We start from the raw sequence: 12,857 nt of genomic DNA on the forward strand, positions 1-12,857 counted from the left end.
AATTAACCTAGAATGAATAGATACTGTTTATTCCGTAACAATCCTTATTAATAAAATATATTGTTATTATCTCACATTATGCTGTGTGAAACTAAAACATTATTATCCATTCTTTATTGCTCTATAACACTTATTTATTTTCCAATTCTCAAAATTTAAACTTTATATTAACATGAGAAATATTATAAAGTTACCTAACATGTAATAACCTTTTTTTTTATTTTATAAATTAAGAAAATAGTCTCACTATTTAAATATAAATAGTGTTAAAAAATTATTTTATATTTTATCTCGAAATTATTATACGCGGCCGGCGGCTGTACCCCAAAGGTGTAGCAGTGACCACCATCAAACTGACTGCTGACACTTCACTGTAACATTGAACAAAAATCCCATTTTTAGGTTTTCTTCAAATCTCCATTAACGACCTTCAATCTTGTAAATCTCCATTAACGACTTCCCCTGTGTTGAATCCCACAATTGATCTCCATTTGCAGTTCTCTTTCCTTCATCAATGGCTGGAGAATCAGAATCTGCTGCTGAACCTAACCCTAACACCCTCACCCCATCGAATCCCCCTTCTACCGACGCCATTAATATTGTACCTCTTCAAACTCATTCACCACCCACCAAGCTACCTTCTCGACCCAGAAAAACTCGGAAGCTTTCCAATACTGTTGATCCCTCTTTACCCAAAACACAGATTTCCACCATCGTACCAAGAATTGTTTCTCGTTCACTTTCATACGAAGGTGAGCTCGAATCCGCCATTAATTACCTCAAATCCTCTGACCCGTTACTCTCTCCATTAATTGAAACATACCCACCTCCCACACTCGAACTTTTTCAACCCCCTTTTCTTGCTTTAACAAAAAGCATTCTGTTTCAGCAGCTAGCGTATAAAGCCGGGTCATCGATTTACACTCGATTTATATCTCTTTGTGGTGGGGAATCGAATGTGGTGCCAGATATGGTTTTGGGATTAACCCCACAACAGCTTCGTCAAATTGGGGTTTCTGCTAGAAAAGCAAGCTATTTACATGACCTAGCAAGGAAGTATCAAAATGGGATTTTGTCCGATAAGTCGATTGTGGATATGGATGATAAATCGCTTTTTACAATGCTTACTATGGTGAATGGAATTGGGTCTTGGTCAGTTCATATGTTTATGATTTTTTCACTTCATAGACCGGATGTGTTGCCGATACATGATCTTGGTATTAGGAAAGGGGTGAGAATGTTATATGGTCTTGAGGATCTTCCTAGGCCATCACAAATGGATCAGTTGTGTGAGAAATGGAAGCCTTATAGGTCGGTAGCTTCGTGGTATATTTGGAGGTTTGTAGAGGCAAAGGGAGCGAATTCGAAAGGCAATGTGGTGGGGAATTCTGATGTTAGTTTACAGCAGCAGATGTTGTCAATGCAGCAGCAGCAACAACAACAACACCAGCAGTTCTTGGATCCTATTAATGGGATTCTTAATGTTGGGTATGTTTCTCTTTCGTGTCTAGTTTACCATTAATCGTTCAGTAATTGTCATGTATCTTTCCGGAGTTTTTCCATGTATGTTCATTGCATTTTCAATAGTATGTAATGATGGTTATCGGTAGGGGAAAGTTGGTCGATTACTCTCAGGTAAACATGCAATAGTTTAGTTACAGAGTGGTTCGGTTAACCTCAATGTAGTGCTACTTCGTTAGTGAAAAGCTTAAAAATGAAAAGAAAAGAAAAAAGTAAGGAAAGCAGTTGCACTTCATCAAAATATCCTGAATATGATTGCCCCTATCTTCAAAAACTCTGGAGTTTGTCTTTTTCCAAACTGTCCGCCATTTGCAAGCAGGAACCAATCTCCACGCTTTCTTGTCTAACTCTACCTCCCAAACTGTCCTAGCTCTTAGGAAGATCCACAGTGCTTGCAGGAACCACTCTCGATTATTTGATCCCCACCAAATTAAGAAAGAGCTGTCACAATTGATAAGTAAAAGAACAATGAAGAAACAAATGGCTATTAGTTTCTGTGTTAGACTCAGAGAACAAACATATGGAACATAACTGGAATCCTCTTCTTCTCAACCTTTCTTGAGTCAAAGCTGCCTTTCTAGATACCAACCAGGTGAAAAACAGAACCTTTGGAGTTTGGAGGGGCATTATAAAATTATATGGCCAATCAATATTCTGATAAGCTTAGTTTCTGATTGCTAAATTGGCAAACATGACTGTGAAAGTCCCATCTTTGCTTGGATTCCAATAGAATTTGTCCGCTGCTTCTGATAGCCCCTAAAGCTCCTCCAAAGTTTTAAAGAACTCTACTGCTCCTTCAATGATATCTGATGGATCTCCACATCCCTACTCCATCAGGACTGTTAACAGGACCTGTATACAAAATCCCCTCCTGACTATTTGTCAAGAATTACCCTTCTCCATTAACTGTCCTCTTCCTTAGTATACCTCCATAGCCATTTCATCGTCGATGTATTTTGAACATTTATGTCCTTAATTACCAGACCCCTTTTTCAATTTCAAAACTTACCAGACCGCTTTTGATTTGTTGGTGATTAACCCCTTCCTCCAAACTAGTTCAGGGCTGAGCTTTGTCAAACCTTTTCTGGTTTAAGGTGCTAGTTTGTAATATTATATTACCATGTCAACCGAAAAAGAAAAAGAGGTGCTACTTACTCTAATCCCTTTAAGCTAAATAACTTTGCCATGACTTTCAGCGACTCCAATATCATGCCTATAATTATGGAAGTATTAACTATGTTCTTAATTCTAATGAGCAAGTAAGCATTTCTTTTCCCAATGAAGTTGTAATGGAAAAGTAAACACCATTGATTGAATTTCCCATATTCAGGAGCTAAGTGATTTAAGGGTCTAAGGATGCGAACAACCAAGCTAAATAATTTAAGGGGCTAAGGATGCGAACAACCAAGCTTAAGTATGAATCTGGTGGAATTTAAGAGCTTGCTATTTGGAAAAGAGCGGGTCCAATGAAGGCACACTAAGTTATGCCTTTCATATTCTCGACATGTGCTGCACACGTTTATTCCATCTACTTTTATATTAAAATTTTGTGTATACACATTCTTGAAATAAAGGTTGAAAATATAAAACATAAAAGTATTAAAGTGAAAATCTTTCTTATTTGGTTCATCTGTAACGACCTGTTGATTCCAGAGTGGTTTTTTAACCTCTCTTGGCCTTTTATAGGTTTCTTTTTTGGTATACTACTTGTATATGGGAGTTTTTTCCTTTTATTGATGAAATTATATTTTGTCATACTTTCTGGTTCAATAACCGAAGTGCCATAGAGCCTCTGGATTTCTCTTTTCCCTGAGGTGGTTGTATAAGGCACTGGAAATACACGCGGGATCAAGTTAGAACTAGTTCTAATTAGCTGCCAGTAAAATGAGGCACTTAAAAAGACTAATGAAAACTTACTGGCAAGTTTTGTGTGCCATAATCAGTACTAACACAAACTATTGGGAAGATGGGCGACCAATTATGTTTATCGGTCCAATCTCCGTACATGCAGATCATAATCTAGTTGCACGTGAAGCATAGCACTCAAGGGTGTGGTCTAGTGATCAATAAAGTGAGTTCATAAAGAGACCAGGATTCAAATGTCAATTGAGACAACAACATTAGATGATTTCTTTCCATTTGTTTAAAGCCTTGGAAGGGTAGAATTACCTGTACCTGTGATGTTTGGAGATTGCAGGTACTCGTGGAATAGTTGAGGTGTTCCTAACCTAGCTCAGACTCCAGTTATAAGGGGATTATGCAAAGCATAGGACCCATGATTGCAAAATGCAATGAATTCAAGAAAAAATATTGAATCTATCAAGTTTAAATCCTAAATCTGCCTTTGATATCGGTCGGAACTCTGTAGCAAGATCAGTTGCCCCTCCCCTCCTACCCCTTCTCTCTGTCTTTTCCTTGGTATTAGATCCAATTTAGTCTTTTCTTGTAGCTACAACCCTTTTATTTTCTTGTTTTGCTAATCTTTAAGTGATCAAAATACAGGGCATGTGCATGGGACAGTAATTGAAGTTCACATGATTGAGTTGATAGTGGCTGTGAAGGCTTATTTTTTGGGATAGTAAATTGCTGTAATGTTAGCCATAGATTGTCTACATCTACTGAAAACTCAAGCTGAGAACATTGTAAAAAATCATTTACTACGTTCAACAACTGATGTTATAACTCGCGACATGTTTAACATTATAAGATTAAAGAGTATTTTGGTACACTGTGTATATATCTTTAGTTTAACATTCTTCTTTACTTTATTTAACTCCGTACCAATTCAAAATTAGACAAAAGAGAGTATTTACTTCTCAGGTACTATGACAAACAGAAACATACAATATCACCAACACCATCATATGGTATCAAAAGATATTCCAAGGTATCAATATATCACAAACTTAACAAAATTAATTTCTGCATGTATAAAAAAAACATTATATTATAAATCTTGATGTAGCAACACAGGATAAAAACGCGGCAATTTGTCTGATCTCTTTAAAAATAATATCCTAGGTAATAACGTAGAAGTAATTTTAACATAATAAGACATGTAATTGACGAGGCTATTGATGTATATACCAGTATATTCCTTCAGTATATCCTTTAAAAATATAGAAAAAAAAAGATTTTTTTTTCATTCTTAGTCCCAATATGTAGTATATATAACAAACATGCTTGGAAAAAAATTTACTTACTCATACAAAATTCTACAAATAAACTTAAGATTATAGCCATGAATTATGAAAATTATGATCCTTTTTTCCCTGACCAACCTGTTGTGGATCTTTATCTTCCAATTTGGGCTAAACTTTCAAGTTTTAAGTCCAAACCAGCTTTCATTTGGGCTGAAGATGGCCCATTGGATCAGTTTTCGTCGATCACTTACGAGGAGTTGAATAGTTCAGCCCAATGTATTTCTTGTGAATTGTTACTTAGTTTAAGAAAAAATGATATTGTTGTTGTTTTATGTTCACCAGGACTTGAATTTGTTGAAGTGATTTTTGGTTGTCAAAGGGCTGGAGTTTTAGCTGTTCCTATTAGCCCTCCTCACCCGTCTTTTTCGAGTGGTAATTGGCATCATTTACTTAGAGTTGTGTCTCAAACAAGGCCTAAAGTTGCTATAGCACAACGCGAATACATCAAACATGTTGAGAAGTATGTTGCAACATCGAGTAATAAGAAGTTGTCCGAGGCCTTGAAGAAGATTCGATGGATTTCAACCGAGGATTTAAAGGGCAAGAAAATGAAAATGCAAGTGGAAAATGTGAATTTTGGTTACAATGGTTGCAATGTTGATGATGTGTACTTGATTCAGTACACTTCTGGTACAACTGCTATTCCTAAGCCTGTTTTAGTGACTGCAGGCTCTGCAGCTCATAACGTCAGAGTCGCGAGGAAAGCTTATGATTTACACCCGAGTACTGTTGTTGTTTCGTGGTTACCTCAGTACCGTGATTGTGGACTTATGTTTTTGTTGTTGACGATTGTTTCAGGGGCAACGTGTGTGTTGACATCCCCGAATACATTTGTCAATCGTCCTAGGGTTTGGCTTGAATTGATAGCAGAGTTCAAGGCAACTTGCACTCCTGTTCCTTCATTTGCTTTGCCTCTCGTGTTGAAACGTGGTCATACTGAGGTAACTGTTACAGGAACTGTTAACAATCCTATTAGTATGTTGAGCTTGATGAATTTGATCATCGTTAACGAGCCAATTTACAATGATTCTATTGAAGAATTTGTTGAAGTTTTTAGGCCTTTTGGGCTAAATCCTTTGGCAATTTCTCCTTCATATGGCTTAGCTGAGAATGGCACGTTTGTTTCAACATCATGGAGAAGTAGTAGTTTTAACAAATTTTCGACGTATAAAAAGCTCTTGCCAAGTGCTAGGCTTGATGAAGACCAAGTAGACATTGAAATTCTTGTTGTAAATGGAGATACAAATGAGATTGTTGAAGATGGAACTGAAGGTGAAATATGGATTTCATCTCCTAGCAATGCTATTGGATATTTAGCACATCCCTCTCTAACTCAACAAGTGTTCAACGCCACGCTTAAAAACAAGGCGGGAAAATGCTATGTTCGAACAGGGGATAGAGGAGTTATCGAAGGAGAAGAGAGATTTTTATACGTTACAGGACGATGTTCAGATGTTATTAAACTCTCAAACGGACAAGAAATACATCCACATTATTTGGAGACATTAGCTCATAACAGTTGTCCAAATTTCCTGAGAGGTGGTTGTGTTGCAGCATTCGAGATGTCTGAATCTGAATACACATCTGTAGTAGCTGTTGTCGCGGAGGTACAAAGCAAAGGTGAAATAGAGAGTGATATGTTTTTGAAGCAAATATGTGAAGGAATAAGAAAAATAATATTGAAAGAAGAAGGTGTTGGAATTGGACTTGTGGTACTTGTTAAATTTGGAAATGTACCAAAGACTACTTCTGGGAAAATACAAAGATGGCTTGCTAAGTATAAATTTGAGAAGTCACAAATGAACATTATAATGCAAATGAAGTTTGATAATAATGGTTATATTCAAAGCACAATGCAAAAAATGATACAAATTGGGAAAAAAGAGGCTAAAAAGGGAAAAAAAGTGCTAGTTGTTGAAGAAGAAGAAGGGCTATTTTTTGCTCCAACAAATAGGACTCTGAAATCTTCTCTTTAATAAATTTAATCAGAGGGTTAGTTCAGAAACTCTCTGAACTTTTATCTGTCGTTTGGTACGTGAAATAAGGTGAGATATTTCAGAATTAAGTTTGAAATTAAATTTATACTGTCAATCAGATACATTTTAAATCTAATTTCAAACTTTATGCTGAATATCCACTTTATTATCCCGTGAGATAAATTAATCCAAAAATAATTTAGTCTTTATACCAAATGTTCCCGAAAAATTAGCTTGTATGTATATATGATACTTTAGTTTTTGTAATATTACTTTGAATAATGTGTTTTATGTAGAATGTAGTGACCTACATTTTTAATGTTTTTTTGTTTTTTTATATCAAATAAGTGAAGATAAGGATAGAAGCAATCAAACGTCAAAGCACATGAAAAAGAGACAAAAATGAGGATGATTAAAATTTGATAAGAAATGAATGGACTTGAACTATGATCTATTATTCACAACATCTTAATCAAAGTTCAAATAACCTTTAAGTGAATTATTAAGGGAATTTAACATAAATTGCATAGTGTTAAGAGTTAAATATATTATATTCTTACTCTTTTTTAAATTACAAAAATTTCTTAAATTTAGTGGAATTCGATTGCATTCCAAAATATCCCAATATATTACGTCTCGATTTCGAATATATCACTGAATATCCTAATATATTGCATCTGATCAGTTTCAGATACAACACTCAACGTCTCGATAAGTCGTGTAGGGTGATGTATTTGATCGCAACATCTAATAAAATTAGTTAAAGTTCTTATTATTATCAATATAATAAAAAAATATATTGTAAAACGTTAATCAAAAGTTCTTATTATTTAACTTGAGAAAAATTTCATAACAACTAAAAGGAATATAAAGAGAAATTTTTTAGTATAATTATTTCACATAGCATAAACCGATTCGTAATGAGTATGGGTCTTTTTTTAAAAAAAATTTCAATGATCTATTTTTTTTACAAAATGTAAATCAACTAAAATCTCAAATCGTGCTTCTTGAACAATTTAAACTTTAACATCATGATAATAAAATTACATATCTAAATGTAATTTAAAAATCATAATCTCAAATCGAATGTCGAAAATTTGCATTATGTAATGTCTATGACACTCAACATTGATAATCACATGGAGAAGATTGGGGTGATATGCTCTATAAGTATAAGCCTCAAATAGTGAGAAAAAGAAGCAGCAAACTATTCCCAAAATAGGAAACAAACATTTAAAATGGTGACAGAAACTCCAAGAAGCATCATAATTTATTGAAATAGACAATACACAAACTAATAAATAAATTTAAATAGAAAAAGCTTTTATATTCGACAAAAATAAGGATAAAAAAACTACTACTCTTTCAAATAATTCAAATTAGACGACTAAGATTCATTCTTTCTTTTCATCCAACGGCTCTCTATTAATTATAAATATCCTTCCATTCCAAAAAATATTTATTTACCGCTTTTACTTGTCATTTTTTATATTTCAAAAAATAAACAACTCATGTTTTTCTCTCAACATCGATTAACACGTTCACTAACTTTACTAGACTCGACTCACTAAATCACTAACTTCATACACAAATTTTACCCTATCTTGAGAGCTAAAGAATCCAATATACAACTTGGCTCATATTACAACAACATATCTAGCACAGTTTTTTAAAAGTTTACGTACGTAAATTTTATCCCTATCTCGATAAAAGCGGCATCATGAGTAGTCTAAATTTCAGTGACAAGAGAAGTGTAAGAAATAGCTGAAAATTTTCAGATGAATAAAGGTTCCAAAGTACAACAATTAAATAAAAATAAAAATCTAATTAAGTGGTTCCATATAGTTACAATAATGCTACATAGACCCCAAAAAAAAAAAAAAAAAACTAGCTACGTACGATTCCTAGTAAGATTACATAAGCATAAACCAAATCCCAAGAAATTTAATTTCATTTTTTTCCCTCAAAACCTTAATTAAAATTTAAATTAATTAAGGTTGATCTTCTTGTATTATATTTTTTTTAGCAGAAGAAGGGTTCTTATTATTATGCATCCAAACCTTAAAAACCTGTCTCTTGACTCCAACTTGTGAGCAAAATCTTTGTACTTCAGTATCATCTTCTCTTGGAATTCTCCAACCTAATTTTTCAGCAAATTCCAACATTTTTTCCTTTTGTTCTTGACTAAATTTTGTCCTAAATCTTTTCTTAGCCAACATAAATGGTTGTTGTGGAGGTACTGATGTAGCTTGTTGATGATGATATGTGTTGAAATTAAGTTCTTCACTTGATGAGTCTGTTGCCCCACTTCCTCCGCCGCTACCTGTTTGTTTGAATATATAATTAAGTAAATAAGAAAATTAGATGTAGGTATATAGTTCGCTTTAATGATTTTAACTTATCATACGGTTGATATCAAGAGTCTTAGGTTCGAGTTGACAAAAAGGTACTTTATAAGTTAGTCAGTAAAGGAACGTGTTGAAGACATAATTAAGCATAATAATTTATTTTAATTTGTGTCTTTAATAAATATCATTATTAAAAATTATTATTTTTTTCCTGGAGAAATATTTAGAGATATTTTGATTGAATTATTAAGGAATGATGAAAACATTTTCTTGCGATGTATTTCTCGCGGCCGTGAGCTGGTTAGGTGAAAAATGAGTGAAAGAATCAGCTCGATAACACAAATTTCTCACGAATTCACGGTGGAAATTTTTTCTATTTCTAGTAATGTATGTTTATATCTTATCATATGAGTATTTTAGTAAGCTTTTAAATCTAACATTTTCATGATACTAATTATTCTTAATGATACTATTTTAAGAAATGATTAATAAGGTTTAAAATCACAATATTCAAATTAGATATTCACCTTTTGGTGCTTCTAAATTTAGTGTAATGTGAAACAAAGACACATAAAATGAAATAATTAGTACAAAGTAAATAAAAGAATATGTTTCACAGTTTAAACTATTAGACGAGATAATCGAATGTTAAATCGAAACCCCCAAAGCCCATTTTGATAGGCTGAGGTGGCATGGTAATCCAAATCGAGCAAGTGAAATTTCGTTAAAATTTTTAAATGAGATAATCACATTACCTCCGAAGGCCATTTTGACAGGCTGAGGTGGCATAGTAGTCCAAATTGATCTTCCTCCGTGTTGATGGTGATGGTGGTGATGATGATTCAACGACGGTAACGGAGAAGGTAGTGGTTGTGGTAGCTGTAATGGATGCACAACCATAATCCCCGCATTATTATTATTATCACCACCAACACCACCAACGTTGTTAGGTATTTCTTTTCTATGAAAATTCCTATGACAATTACAAGCTGCACATTTCAAAGCTTCGAGTGTACCTTCTTCCCCACTAGGCATAAACTCACCACATCCATCCGTAACATTTCCACCAATATTAGCAGCATGATTTTTCAAGCACTCACGATATCTACCTCTCACTGTACTAGTTCCCTTGTTCAATTTATTAGATCCAGTGGTGGAATTATTGTGTGGTGCAGCGCCGACGACGACTACGTCAGGCGCTGCACCACCACCAGGTGAGACAAGATCTATATTTTGAAAACCTGAAATTCTCATCTCTTTTTCCTCATTACCACCACCTAATGCCATGATTTTTTTATAAAAAAAGAAACCCTAACCCTATCTAATGTGAAATTGAAGAAATGAAAGGAGGATGGGGGGCCCTAGAAGTAGAAGCAAAAACAATGGACTATGTTGTTAAAAAAGAAGGAGAGATTTTAAGGAATAAAAAGCGGTGTTGTTGGGGAGGAAGAAACATGGGATGTAAGAAACAAGAGACAACATGGTTGCTTGAAACGGAGCTAAAGAAGAAGGGAGAGAGAAGAGAGAGAAAGTGGGAAACAGCAAAGAGATACTTGCATAAGAAAACAACCGACAATGTCATGTTCAGTCCTAACCCACGCCCTGCAAACATTGGCCCCATGCCCACCACCCCCATTTATTCATTATTGCCCTACAACCCCCTTCAGTTTCCATTAGGGGGTTAGAATGAATAACTTTATTTCTCTAATTGATCCCTTTTTCTTTTTTTTTTTGAAATAATATATTATTATATGTCTAAAACTTTTCTTTATTTCTTTCAAATTGTTTTGAAAAAAATGAGATTGATCTAAACCTAATATTCGTAATCCGAATCTAGAATCTAATTGTATCTGACTCTAATAAGGACTCGTGACTCGACCCTTGAGTTCAGATCTCAAACTCAGCTTGATTTTAAATGGAGTTACAAAATTCGGGATTTTGAGTCTCAATTTTGTTCTTTACTTGAAATCAGACCCTGACCAAGACTCTAGACTCGACCTCGACTTCAACCCGCCTCTGACTCGAGATTCGGGACTCGATATTTGAGCTTCGAGCTTGATTTGAGATTCAAGACTCCGTGATTCAACATTCAACTCTGACTTGGGACTTAATACCCGACAGTGATTAGAGGCATGAGATGACTTTGACCCGAATCCTGAACACTAAACCGATCTCCACTTGAGATCCAACCTTAACCAGTGAGCAATCCAACTTTAATTTCAAGTTTCAACTCTGACTCAGGACTTAAGCTCCAAATCACAAAAAAAATTAAAAGTAAATATTAAAAGTACGACTTAGAAATGGGCAAAGTTTGAATTAGGTTGGATTCAGTTAAAATTAGCTTAATATAAAATTATCTCGTACTCCATCTATAAATTAAAATTATGGATATATTAAACGAGTCCTCAACTTCTTAGGACATATTTGGCAATATCCCTACTCTAGTCTTCAAAAGATTCACCATATCTTATAACACTTGATAAAATTTTACACATACTCTCACTTGTTATTGGTAATTCAAGAAAATTTTAGTGTATTGTATGATAAGTTGTAATGTTTTGGGGAGTTGGTGAATCTTTTAGTTTACCGTGTTACATACACATAGAGTCGAAAATGACGCAAAAATAGTGCCATTCTGCAATCTGATTTGACTCTGCTCATCAGCTTTTATTATTATTATTATTATTCAACTTCTGCCCAATGAATGATGCAAATTATGAGTACTCCTAATTCTATGTCACCTTCTACCTGCAAACTCCATGCTTTCTCCCCGGCAATCCTTTTTCTCGTTTTAATTTATTTGTGCGCTATTTAAATTTTAACGAGAGATTTAATTGAACGGTAAGTATTTTTTATTTTTAAATGACATTAGACATAGTAGATGTGTCATTTAATTTGAATTAGTTATACAATTATGCATCTCAATTTTGAATGTACACAAGTAAAAATTTAAACTTGTATAAAGTTAAACAGGTAGACACATGAGTCATATGTAACATAATACAGTAAGATGCAAATTACCATGTAAGATGTCACGTGTGTCTATTTGTTCAACTTTATACAAATTTAAGTGTCTACTTATTTACGCTCAACGCTGAGGAAATCAACTTATCAAGATACGGTAAATAATTTAAGATAAAAAATAAAATTAGTACAAACTTACATCTGGGTGAGGTCTCTTTGTCATGTCTAATTTCTGTAATTTGCTTTGGTACTTGCTTTATCTTTTTACAGATTAATCAACATTCAAGGCATTTGCGTTATCAGTAATATTGCAGGGGCTCGACAATTGAGACAGCATAATTGCGTCACCTTAAATTTATTGTCACTTTAAAAAAAATATAAGAAAAAAAATTAGGCATTAATATTATTCATCTCTTTTAAAAAATTTAATTGCTAAATACAATGCATACACATCTTTTCCTTGCAATGATTGAAAGTTTTTATCCTATTACTAACATTTAATATACGTCAACAAAGTAACAGTAAACAAAATTTATGTGACATATATTTGTCCTATTTAGTGTTAAATATATGTATTAATTTGTTTTATTTTATGTAAATTTAATTTTTATTTATAAAATATAAATATTAATTGAGACTAATTATAAAATATATTTTATATTATATATAACTTTAACATGCATCAGTCATTCTATATTATTAATAAATAATTCTCATGTTTTTCTTTGTGTCCTTATTTATTTTAAGAAATATGACCGAATATGAATTAATCTTTTTTATATTTGAAAATCATGATATCAACCGATAATAATTTGTTCGGACTTATATTGTTTTCTTCCTATTGT

The 12,857-nt window shown here is 33.5% G+C and overlaps 3 protein-coding genes across 4 annotated transcripts; 2 read left to right on the plus strand and 1 right to left on the minus strand.

The window, feature by feature from the left end:
• Positions 1 to 289: 289 nt before the first annotated feature.
• On the plus strand, positions 290 to 4,256 carry LOC107015801 (DNA-3-methyladenine glycosylase 1). 2 transcript variants are annotated; one of them, XM_015216214.2, is made up of 2 exons: positions 290 to 1,488; positions 4,024 to 4,256. In XM_015216214.2, the coding sequence occupies exons 1-2, from the start codon at positions 515 to 517 to the stop codon at positions 4,046 to 4,048; spliced, it is 999 nt and encodes a 332-aa protein (XP_015071700.1). In that variant the 5' UTR covers positions 290 to 514; the 3' UTR covers positions 4,049 to 4,256. The 2 variants fall into 2 exon arrangements, with proteins under 2 accessions (XP_015071700.1, XP_015071701.1); XM_015216215.2 differs by lacking the exon at positions 4,024 to 4,256 and adding an exon at positions 2,852 to 3,276.
• A 394-nt stretch (positions 4,257 to 4,650) lies between these two features.
• On the plus strand, positions 4,651 to 6,865 carry LOC107017390 (long-chain-fatty-acid--AMP ligase FadD26-like). The gene has a single exon (XM_015217631.2). The coding sequence runs from the start codon at positions 4,763 to 4,765 to the stop codon at positions 6,698 to 6,700; it is 1,938 nt and encodes a 645-aa protein (XP_015073117.1). The 5' UTR covers positions 4,651 to 4,762; the 3' UTR covers positions 6,701 to 6,865.
• Positions 6,866 to 8,452: 1,587 nt separating this feature from the next.
• On the minus strand, positions 8,453 to 10,615 carry LOC107016046 (zinc-finger homeodomain protein 5). Its single transcript, XM_015216519.2, has 2 exons — positions 9,804 to 10,615; positions 8,453 to 9,023 (listed from the first exon to the last, which is right to left on the minus strand). Exons 1-2 carry the CDS (start codon positions 10,333 to 10,335, stop codon positions 8,692 to 8,694), a joined length of 864 nt encoding a protein of 287 aa, XP_015072005.1. The 5' UTR covers positions 10,336 to 10,615; the 3' UTR covers positions 8,453 to 8,691.
• Between the last annotated feature and the right edge of the window lie 2,242 nt (positions 10,616 to 12,857).

Source organism: Solanum pennellii, chromosome 4 (assembly GCF_001406875.1).
Source record: "Solanum pennellii chromosome 4, SPENNV200".
Lineage (NCBI taxonomy): Eukaryota > Viridiplantae > Streptophyta > Magnoliopsida > Solanales > Solanaceae > Solanum > Solanum pennellii.

What these genes read in the sequence shown, in the direction of transcription:
- LOC107015801 (XM_015216214.2), top strand. Translation starts at nt 515, where the DNA reads ATGGCTGGAGAATCAGAATCTGCTGCTGAACCTAACCCTAACACCCTC. An exon ending in AATGGGATTCTTAATGTTGG is followed by an intron (nt 1,489 to 4,023) that starts GTATGTTTCTCT and finishes ATCAAAATACAG; the next exon opens with GGCATGTGCATGGGACAGTA.
- LOC107017390 (XM_015217631.2), top strand. Translation starts at nt 4,763, where the DNA reads ATGAATTATGAAAATTATGATCCTTTTTTCCCTGACCAACCTGTTGTG.
- LOC107016046 (XM_015216519.2), bottom strand. Translation starts at nt 10,335, where the DNA reads ATGGCATTAGGTGGTGGTAATGAGGAAAAAGAGATGAGAATTTCAGGT. An exon ending in TGTCAAAATGGCCTTCGGAG is followed by an intron (nt 9,024 to 9,803) that starts GTAATGTGATTA and finishes TCAAACAAACAG; the next exon opens with GTAGCGGCGGAGGAAGTGGG.